Source organism: Oncorhynchus nerka, linkage group LG16 (assembly GCF_034236695.1).
Source record: "Oncorhynchus nerka isolate Pitt River linkage group LG16, Oner_Uvic_2.0, whole genome shotgun sequence".
Lineage (NCBI taxonomy): Eukaryota > Metazoa > Chordata > Actinopteri > Salmoniformes > Salmonidae > Oncorhynchus > Oncorhynchus nerka.
Genome location: NC_088411.1, coordinates 50,561,912 through 50,572,094, shown reverse-complemented (window position 1 = coordinate 50,572,094; position 10,183 = coordinate 50,561,912). Strand labels below are relative to the sequence as shown.

Below are 10,183 nucleotides of genomic sequence, written 5' to 3'. Positions count from 1 at the left end.
ACAGCTCAATGGATGGAAGCTATCAGCACAAATGAGCACGAGACAGACAGACAGACAGACACAAGTAAGTAGACAAGTAGCCTACCTCTCTCTGTCTCTCTATTTTGCTCTCTCTGTTTCTATTTCGCTCTCTCTCTATTTTGCTCTCTCTCAGTCTCTCTCTATTTCGCTCTCTCTTGCCCTCTCTCTCTCCAGCCACTCAGTGCACTGATAGGAAAACACAACTCAAAAACATTGCAGCACATTTGCAATGTTAATTAAAATAAGCCTTTGGTATTATAATTAAAAGGGGCAAACTGTAGAGGATATTATAGGATATTAGAATACAGTAACTCAGATTGATCACATCGCCGGTGGTGAGGCATGTTGTTTGTTTACAGACCTCTTGCCAAGCAACACAATTTACTAACTCTGGGTGACTGCGTGTCTGTCTGTAGGTGTCTCTGGCTCAGAGATGTCTCTGCTTCAGCCTCTCGCCCAGGATTGATTGATCTGTGGAAATCCTATTAGTAACCTGGCTGTTGACCAAGAGAGGGGGAGCACCACGCTCTAACTGTAACAGCTAACACAGTGGAAGGAGTAACACTCTCTAACAGTAACAGCCAACACAGGGGAGGAAGTAACACTAACAGTAACAGCCAACACAGGGGAGGGAGCACCTTTCTCCAATAGCCAGAATACTACAGGGTCTAACAGTAACAGCCAGGAGAGGAGTGATTGCAAAAATCACTGAAGCTGGAGACTCATATCTGCCTCTCTAACTTTAAGCATCAGCTGTCAGTGCAGTTTACCAATCACTGTACCTGTACACAGCCCATCTGTAAATAGCCCACCCAACTACCTCATCCCCATATTATTATTTATTTTTGCACCCCAGTATCTCTACTTGCACATCATCATCTACAAATCTATCACTCCAGTGTTAATGCTAAATTGTAATTATTCCACCACCATGGCCTATTTATTGCCTTACCCCTCTAATCTTACTACATTTGCACACACTGCACATAGATGTTTCTATTGTGTTATTGACTGTAGGTTTGTTTATGTGTATCTCTGTGTTGTTGTTTTTGTTGCACTCCTTTTCTTTATCTTGGCCAGGTCGCAGTTGTAAATGAGAACTTGTTCTCAACTGGCCTTCCTGGTAAAAATAAAGGTTCAATATTTTCTTTAAAAAGCCATGGAGAGGAGCACTACTGTCTAAACTATCCCCACACTGGGAGACTAAGGATCTTTGGTGACTCCTTCCCCCACAACCTTACCAAGTGCAGAACTATGCAGCATTACTGTCAAACAGCCCAGCCAGCAGGCATTGAGAGAGAAACTACTGTCTACTGAAGACCCTCCATAACCCTCCTCCACAAACCTCCCTCCTTCCCTTCTCCTCCCTACCTCCCTCCCTCCTCCACAAATCTCCTCCTTCCACCTCCCTCCTCCTCTTCCACAAATCTACTAATCCCTCCCTCCTCCACAAATATCCTCCTTCCACCTCCCTCCTCCACAAATATCCTCCTTCCACCTCCCTCCTCCACAAATCTCCTAAACCCTCCCTCCTCCACAAATCTTCTCCTAACCCCTCCTCCCTCCCCCCGTGAAAACCCCAGCCATGGAGTGGAACTTGTTTTATTTATTTAACTAGGCATTACCGTCTACTGTAACAGTCTAACCTGCCTTTATTTAGCAGAGGACCACCCTACACTCTCCCTAACAGACCTCCTCCTGCCCCAGTCATGATGGTGCCCCCCCCTCCCACCAACCAGCCCCATATCTGCCTGTCCACCCTGCTGATCATGAGCAGTATGGCCCTGATCGATGCCTATCTGGTGGAACAGAACCACGGGCCCAGGAAGATAGGTATTATTATTATTATTATTATGAAACCTATATTCAGTCAGGGAAGTTCCATTGAGTCCGATGTCTCTTTTACAAGGGTGCCGTGTTTACAAATGAAGCATAAAATCCATAGGACATAATAATGAATTATTAACACAATTCAGGAGCATGAGAATTCTAAACCAACTTGTACTACCTGTACCATTATTATTATAAATAATAATACATTTTTCTGGGGAACAGGTATCTGTATCATGGTGATGGTAGGGGACCTCTGCTTCCTCATCGTGTTGCGGTACGTGGCGGTTTGGGTCGGGGCCGAGGTACGGACCGCCAAGCGAGGCTGTGCCATGATACTCTGGTTCCTCTATATCTTTGTCCTGGAGATCAAGGTATTTACAAGGTATTTTTAGTTTTGTTGTTGATGTTGTCATTTTGTTGTTTCCCTTTTTGTTTAATTGGGCTCCCGAGTGGTGCAGCATCTCAGTGCTAGAGGTGTCACTACAGACCCTGGTTCGATTGCAAGCTGTTTCACAACTGGCCGTGCTTGGGAGTCCCATAGGGCAGCGCACAATTGGCCCAGCATCGTCCTGGTTAGGGTTCGGGTAGGCCGTCATTGTAAATAAGAATTTGTTCTTAACTGACTTGCCTAGTTAAATAAAGGTTAAACAAATAAATAAATCAAAATTATTATCCTTTCTTTAATGTTGTTCTTTTATATTTAAAAAAAATGAAGGTCGATGTCCGCGCTGCCGCAGAAAACTAAATATAATAGAAACATCCCAATCAAAATCTGTCAGTTTAAACTATATATACAGTGGGGCAAAAAAGTATTTAGTCAGCCACCAATTGTGCAAGTTCTCCCACTTAAAAAGATGAGAGGCCTGTAATTTTCATCATAGGTACACTTCAACTATGACAGACAAAATTAGAAAAAAAATCCAGAAAAATCACATTGTAGGATTTTTAATGAATTTATTTGCAAATTATGGTGGAAAATAAGTATTTGGTCAATAACAAAAGTTTATCTCAAATGTTTATCTCAATAAGGTCAAACGTTTTCTGTAAGTCTTCACAAGGTTTTCACACACTGTTGCTGGTATTTTGGCCCCACTGTATATATATATATAATATATATAATTATTTTTTATCCACCGTATCCGCCTATGTCGCACTTCCACATCTGCGGTGAAAGGTGAAAGGTGACAGGGCCATAGTGGTGTTTGTCAGACCATGTGCTTTCCTCACCATCTTAAATAAGCATGCCCCATTCAAAAAAATGTAGAACCAGGAACAGATATAGCCCTTGGTTCACTCCAGAGCACAAGAACATCCTGTGACGTAATGCATTAGCATCGAATAGCCCCCGCGACTTTTCAGGGAAGTTAGGAACCAATATACACAGGCAGTATCTCTACTTGCACACTCATCTTCTGCACATATTTCACACCAGTGTTTAATTGGGCGGCAGGGTAGCCTAGTGGTTAGAGCATTGGACTAGTAACCGAAAGGTTGCAAGTTCAAATCCCCGAGCTGACAAGGTACAAAATCTGTCGTTCTGCCCTTGAACAGGCAGTTAACCCACTGTTCCTAGGCCGTCATTGAAAATAAGAATTTGTTCTTAACTGACTTGCCTAGTAAAATAAAGGTAAAATTAAATTTTTTTTTTTTTTTTTAAATACACCACTATGGCCTATTTATTGCCTTACTTCCCTTATCCTACCTCATTTGCACACATTGTTTATAGACTTTTATATTGTTTGTTTATTCCATGTGTAACTCTGTGTTTGCTTTATCTTGGCCAGGTCGCAGTTGTAAATGAGAACTTGTTCTCAACTGGCCTATAGTAATAATAGACCCCTCTATTTTTGTATTTGTATTTATTATGGATCCACTCAGGGAGAATCTACTCTTCCTGGGGTCCAGGACCCTAAGACAGTTACATACGGTTTAAAATACTACATTTTCATAACACATGATGACTCATGAATACGATGGTGTTCTCCCACACGCGTCTTGGAACTCATCTGAAGTCGGTACAGCCAATGTGCCAACTTCTGTCTAATATGACCCCTCTGTGCAATGGTGACTCTCACAAAACACGCAGTCAAAAGTTTGGACACACCTACTCATTCAAGGGCCTTCATGGTCGAATTGCTGTAAAGAAACCACTACAAAAGGACACCAATAAGAAGAAAAGACTTGCTTGGGTCAAAGAAAACACGAGCAATGGATATTAGACCGGTGGAAATTTGTCCTTTGGTCTGATGAGTCCAAAACACTGTGTCTTTGTGAGACGCAGAGTTGGTGCACGGATGACCTCTGCATCTGTGGTTCCCAACGTGAGGCATGAGAGCTTCTGGTCAGCGGGGTGGTGGCACCGGGATCCTCATCTCTCCCAAGTGGTCATTCTCTCTTTCTCCCCTTACCCATCTGTCTATCGCCTCCTTTGAATTCCATGCTGTCACAGTTACCAGCCCTTTCAAGCTTAACATCCTTATCATTTATCGCCCTCCAGGTTCCCTCGGAGAGTTCATCAATGAGCTTGATAAGCTCCTTTCCTGAGGACGGCTCACCTCTCACAGTTCTGGGCGACTTTAACCTCCCCACGTCTACCTTTGACTCATTCCTCTCTGCCTCCTTCTTTCCACTCCTCTCCTCTTTTGACCTCACCCTCTCACCTTCCCCCCTACTCACAAGGCAGGCAATACGCTCGACCTCATCTTTACTAGATGCTGTTCTTCCACTAACCTCATTGCAACTCCCCTCCAAGTCTCCGACCACTACCTTGTATCCTTTTCCCTCTCGCTCTCATCCAACACTTCCCACACTGCCCCTACTCGGATGGTATTGCGCCGTCCCAACCTTCGCTCTCTCTCCCCCGCTACTCTCACCTCTTCCATCCTATCATCTCTTCCCTCTGCTCAAACCTTCTCCAACCTATCTCCTGATTCTGCCTCCTCAACCCTCCTCTCCTCCCTTTCTGCATCCTTTGACTCTCTATGTCCCCTATCCTCCAGGCCGGCTCGGTCCTCCCCTCCCGCTCCGTGGCTCGACGACTCATTGCGAGCTCACAGAACAGGGCTCCGGGCAGCCGAGCGGAAATGGAGGAAAACTCGCCTCCCTCCCTATTTTGATGTATTACACTTGTATTACACTTGTATTACACTTGTGATTTTATGAAAGTTAAATATTTATAGTACTGTCATTTGAATTTCGTGCTCTGCAATTTCACTGGATTGTTTTTTTCTTTTTCACTGGGGTAGCGTTACTTGGTGGTGATGGAATGAGACCTTTGTAGTTGATGCACGGTTGTAGACCTCCCTCCTTCCTGGCCATGAAGAAGAAACCTGACAATGCAGGGGAGATGGATGAAAGCCTGTTGGAGTGCCTCCTGGGATGTACTCCTCCATGTCCTTGGTTTCAGCCACCGACCGGGGCTAGAAGCAGCTGCTCAGAGGCGCAGAGTCTGCTAGCAGGTCAATGGCACAGTCCCAGGAGTGATGAGGAGGGAGACAGAGGTCGTGGGTCTCGGAGAAAACATCCCGAAGATCCTGGTAAACTTCCGGGATGTTGGGCTGGAGGGCAACCACAGGCCTCTCAACTGACGTGGAACCACAGGGTAAGGGAAAGCAGGTCTTCCGACATCCGGGTGCCAAAGCAGTGATCTTCATCCTCGACCAGGAGAGGATGGGGCTGTGATTTTGGATCCACAGGAGGCAGAGGATGACTATGTACAGGTGCTTCAGTGACGAGAGAAGGCTTTCTTGGTGCAGGGGTCCCACGGTGATGTTGATTGGTGCTGCGATGTGATGAAATTACCTGCGGCACCAGAGTCCACTAGAGCTTTAGGGACAACACATGAGGGACAGCCAGCCAGTGAAATGGAAACCAGGAAGTGTTTTGCAGAAAGCAATAATGATGGAATACTGATGCCTACCCTGGGAGATGGATGATCGCGGGTCCCTTTGGACCCCGGGTTGGAACGAACCAGACACTGCTGAAGCTGGTGCCCCTCCTGACCACAATAGGAACAGCCGTCTCCGGCGACGCCGCTCTGTCGCGGGGAGGTGTGTGGCCCGTACCTCCATTGATTCAAGCTCTGTTTCAGGATGACAAAAGGAGGAAGGTGAGAGACGAGGAGGGTGCTGGCGCTCTCGAAGAAGGTTATCCAGACTGATGGTCATCGCTATGAGCACGTCCAAGGAAAGGTTGTCTTCCCGACATGCCAACTCCGTCTGGACCTCTTTGCACATTCCTCTTCAGAATAAAGTGTGGAGTGCCGGCTCATTCCATCTGCTGGAGGCTGCCACAGTCCGGAAGGTGAGGGCGTACTCCACAGCGGTCTGGGTACCCTGTCAGAGTTAGAGTAGTCGCTCACCTTCCTCTCTGCCCTCAGATGGAATGATCAAAGACCTCCCTGAACAGAGCCATGAACCTCTCATAGGAACTTGGCTCCTCCTCTCCTCTCTCCCAGACGGCCGTAGCCCACTCCAAAGCCCGTCTGGTCATCAGGTAAATGACCATGGCAACCTTGGACCTGTCGGTGGTGGGGGCTCCTGTCTGGTGGGTGAAATAAAGAGAGCACTGGAGTAGGAAGCCACGGCATTTCGATGGAGTCCCGTCATATTTGTCCGGGAGGGACAACAGGGCATCGTTGACCTGGGCGGACTGCTGGATGGGCTGGCGTACTGGCTCACTGGGACGAATCATGGTCCTCCACTAGTTGGAGATCAATCTTCTCAGGTGTTGTCGAGGTGGTGGAGAATGTGAAGGACCTCATCCATTACCCGAACCCAGCTGATCATGGTGTTGACGCAGTAGGTGTTCCAGTTTGTCGACTATATGGGAGATATCCTTAACTTCTGCTGCGTCTTTGTTTTTGAGAGGCAGTTTTCTGTAACGTATACACAGCGAATCAGGAAGCAGAAGTTGAGTTTACTGAACGTAACCAAAACCAATATTGCCTGATGACAGAAGCTACTGAGGGCTATATGAAGGGAGAGTAGTCAGGGTGTTGATGAAGTCCAGGTGTGTGTAACGATGGGGAGAAAGTGTGCGCAATGATGGTTGCCAGGTGTGCACAATGTGGGTTGCCAGGACCGGTGGTTAGGAGACAGACCACGTTGAGCGCAGGAGGGAGGGAGCAGAAGTGGGCGAGATACTGTGTAGCTGGGGTGGCAGGGTAGCCTAGTGGTTAGAGCATTGTACTAGTAACCAAAAGGTTGCAAGTTCAAATCACAGAGCTGACAAGGTACAACTCTGTCGTTCTGCCCCTGAACAGGAACAGTTAACCCACTGTTCCTAGGCCCTCATTGAAAATAAGAATTTGTTCTTAACTGACTTGCCTAGTTAAATATAGGTAAATAAATCTATAAAGCACTTTGTGACAACTGCTGATGTGAAAAGGGCTGTATAAAATACATTTTATTGATTTACTTTTTTTTTTTTCTTCCAGGTGTACTTTGTGTACCAGAACTACAAGGCTGACAGGAAGTCTCTGGATGCTCTGGCCCGTAAGGCCCTGACCCTACTCCTCTCAGTCTGTGTCCCGGTGCTGTTTGTTGGTCTCGTGGCAATAGACCATATGGAGTACGTACAGCCGTTCAAGAAGAAAGAGGAGCTGCGTAACAGGTAGAACTGCCCCTGGGCCATTCTAACAGATAGTACTGACCTGACCCATTCTAATAGGTAGAACTGACCTGACCCATTCTAATAGGTAGAACTGACCTGACCCATTCTAATAGGTAGTACTGACCTGACCCATTCTAATAGGTAGAACTGACCTGACCCATTCTAATAGGTAGAACTGACCTGACCCATTCTAACAGGTAGTACTGACCTGACCCATTCTAACAGGTAGAACTGACCTGACCCATTCTAATAGGTAGAACTGACCTGACCCATTCTAACAGGTAGTACTGACCTGACCCATTCTAACAGGTAGAACTGACCTGACCCATTCTAACAGGTAGAACTGACCTGACCCATTCTAACAGGTAGTACTGACCTGACCCATTCTAAAAGGTAGAACTGACCTGACCCATTCTAACAGGTAGTACTGACCTGACCCATTCTAACAGGTGGAACTGACCTGACCCATTCTAACAGGTGGAACTGACCTGACCCATTCTAACAGGTGGAACTGACCTGACCCATTCTAACAGGTAGTACTGACCTGACCCATTCTAACAGGTAGTACTGACCGGACCCATTCTAACAGGTAGTACTGACCTGACCCATTCTAACAGGTAGAACTGACCTGACCCATTCTAACAGGTAGTACTGACCAGACCCATTTCCCCTGGGTGTGTGTTTGTGTGTCCTGGGGGATGGGGGGGTTGTGAGCATTAAGACCTGTTCATTCTTTGCAAGTTAATGGACAATAAAGACATCTTCTGTTATATGATCTTGTTCCTCTCTGGTCTTCAGGTTGTTCTGGGTGGTGGTGGACCTGCTAGATATCCTGGATATTCAGGCTAATCTCTGGGAACCCCTGAAGAAAGGTCTCCCTCTGTGGGCTGAAGGACTGATGTTCTTCTATTGTTACATCCTGTTGCTAGTCCTTCCCTGTGTCTCTCTTAGTGAGATCTCCATGCAGGGCATCAATATAGTCCCACACAAGATGATGCTATATCCTATCCTCAGCCTGGTCACCATTAATATTTTAACCTTATTGATCAGAGGCTGTAACATGCTGCTGTATAGGGATGCCCGGGTCAGTGGGATCCTGATAGGGAAGAATGTGTTAGCTATCATACTAAAGACCTGTAGCTTCGTCCAGTACAGGAAGCAGTTACCGAACACTCCTCCTGCTTTCGGGTTGGAACGACAGAGGAACTCTGTACCACATCACCATGGTAACCAGGGTCTTGGACACCCTGTTTCTATAGTGATGACCGCTCACCCGCAGGTGGTCCTCCCTGACCAGACAGCCCTGCCCCTCCCTCTGCCACAACTACATGTCAACATACATGACTGAGAGCAGGATCATACCATGTATGTATGACCCTCAGGATATTATACACGGGACACACAGGAACATCTGACTCTGACCAAAATCTACATGGATGTAGCAATATCATGTATGACCATCAGGACTCTACAGGGCAATGGTCAACATCATGTGAAAAACCTTGTATGGATATTATCACTGATCAGAGGGACACTTTACACTTCTAATAAAACATAAAGCAGTATATGGATATTGTCACTGATCAGAGGGACACTTTACACTTCTAATAAAACATAAAGCAGTATATGGATATTGTCACTGATCAGAGGGACACAGGATCCTTATGGAGTATAGCGCAGAGACATGGAGAATGTTTATGAAGACCCTTGATACAAAGAAGATTATAATACCAATCTGAATGTATATTAACATTGGAACACAGTGGAAACTCTCCTTAAGGATAATATGGTGACATGGACAACACCTTCTAGTGTAAATAACAGTATCCCTAGACTCTTAATATTTGCCCTGTGGATTCAGAGAACAGTATCTCCAGACTCTGCAAATTAAAGACTTTCCTCTGTGGATTCAAATAACAGTATCTCTAGACTCTGTTAAAGACAACACATTCTGGTGTAAAGAACAGGATCTCTAGACTCTGTTAAAGACAACACATTCTGGTGTAAAGAACAGGATCTCTAAACTCTGTTAAAGACAACACATTCTGGTGTAAAGAACTGGATCTCTAGACTCTGTTAAAGACAACACATTCTGGTGTAAAGAACAGGATCTCTAGACTCTGTAAAAGACACATTCTGGTGTAAAGAACAGGATCTATAGACTCTGTTAAAGACAACACATTCTGGTGTAAAGAACAGGATCTCTAGACTCTGAGACAACACATTCTGGTGTAAAGAACAGGATCTCTAAACTCTGTTAAAGACAACACATTCTGGTGTAAAGAACAGGATCTCTAGACTCTGTAAAAGACACATTCTGGTGTAAAGAACAGGATCTCTAGACTCTGTAAAAGACAACACATTCTGGTGTAAAGAACATGATCTCTAGACTCTGTTAAAGACAACACATTCTGGTGTAAAGAACAGTATCTCTAGACTCTGTAAAAGACACATTCTGGTGTAAAGAACAGGATCTATAGACTCTGTTAAAGACAACACATTCTGGTGTAAAGAACAGGATCTCTAGATGAGACAACACATTCTGGTGTAAAGAACAGATCTCTAAACTCTGTTAAAGACAACACATTCTGGTGTAAAGAACAGGATCTCTAGACTCTGTAAAAGACACATTCTGGTCTAAAGAACAGGATCTCTAGACTCTGTAAAAGACAACACATTCTGGTGTAAAGAACAGGATCTCTAGACTCTGTTAAAG

The 10,183-nt window shown here is 45.4% G+C and overlaps 1 protein-coding gene across 1 annotated transcript; it reads left to right on the top strand.

The window, feature by feature from the left end:
* Nucleotides 1-427: 427 nt before the first annotated feature.
* Nucleotides 428-9,953, top strand: LOC115120580 (transmembrane protein 121-like). Its single transcript, XM_029649544.2, has 4 exons — nt 428-1,854; nt 2,077-2,225; nt 7,292-7,467; nt 8,266-9,953. The coding sequence occupies exons 1-4, from the start codon at nt 1,731-1,733 to the stop codon at nt 8,813-8,815; spliced, it is 999 nt and encodes a 332-aa protein (XP_029505404.1). The 5' UTR covers nt 428-1,730; the 3' UTR covers nt 8,816-9,953.
* The last annotated feature ends 230 nt before the right edge of the window (nt 9,954-10,183 follow it).

Bases quoted from the DNA above. Each gene is read 5' to 3' on its own strand.
- LOC115120580 (XM_029649544.2), top strand. From the start codon at position 1,731: ATGATGGTGCCCCCCCCTCCCACCAACCAGCCCCATATCTGCCTGTCC. The intron at 2,226-7,291 runs GTATTTACAAGG...TTTTTCTTCCAG, and splicing joins TCTTTGTCCTGGAGATCAAG to GTGTACTTTGTGTACCAGAA. The intron at 7,468-8,265 runs GTAGAACTGCCC...TCTGGTCTTCAG, and splicing joins AAAGAGGAGCTGCGTAACAG to GTTGTTCTGGGTGGTGGTGG.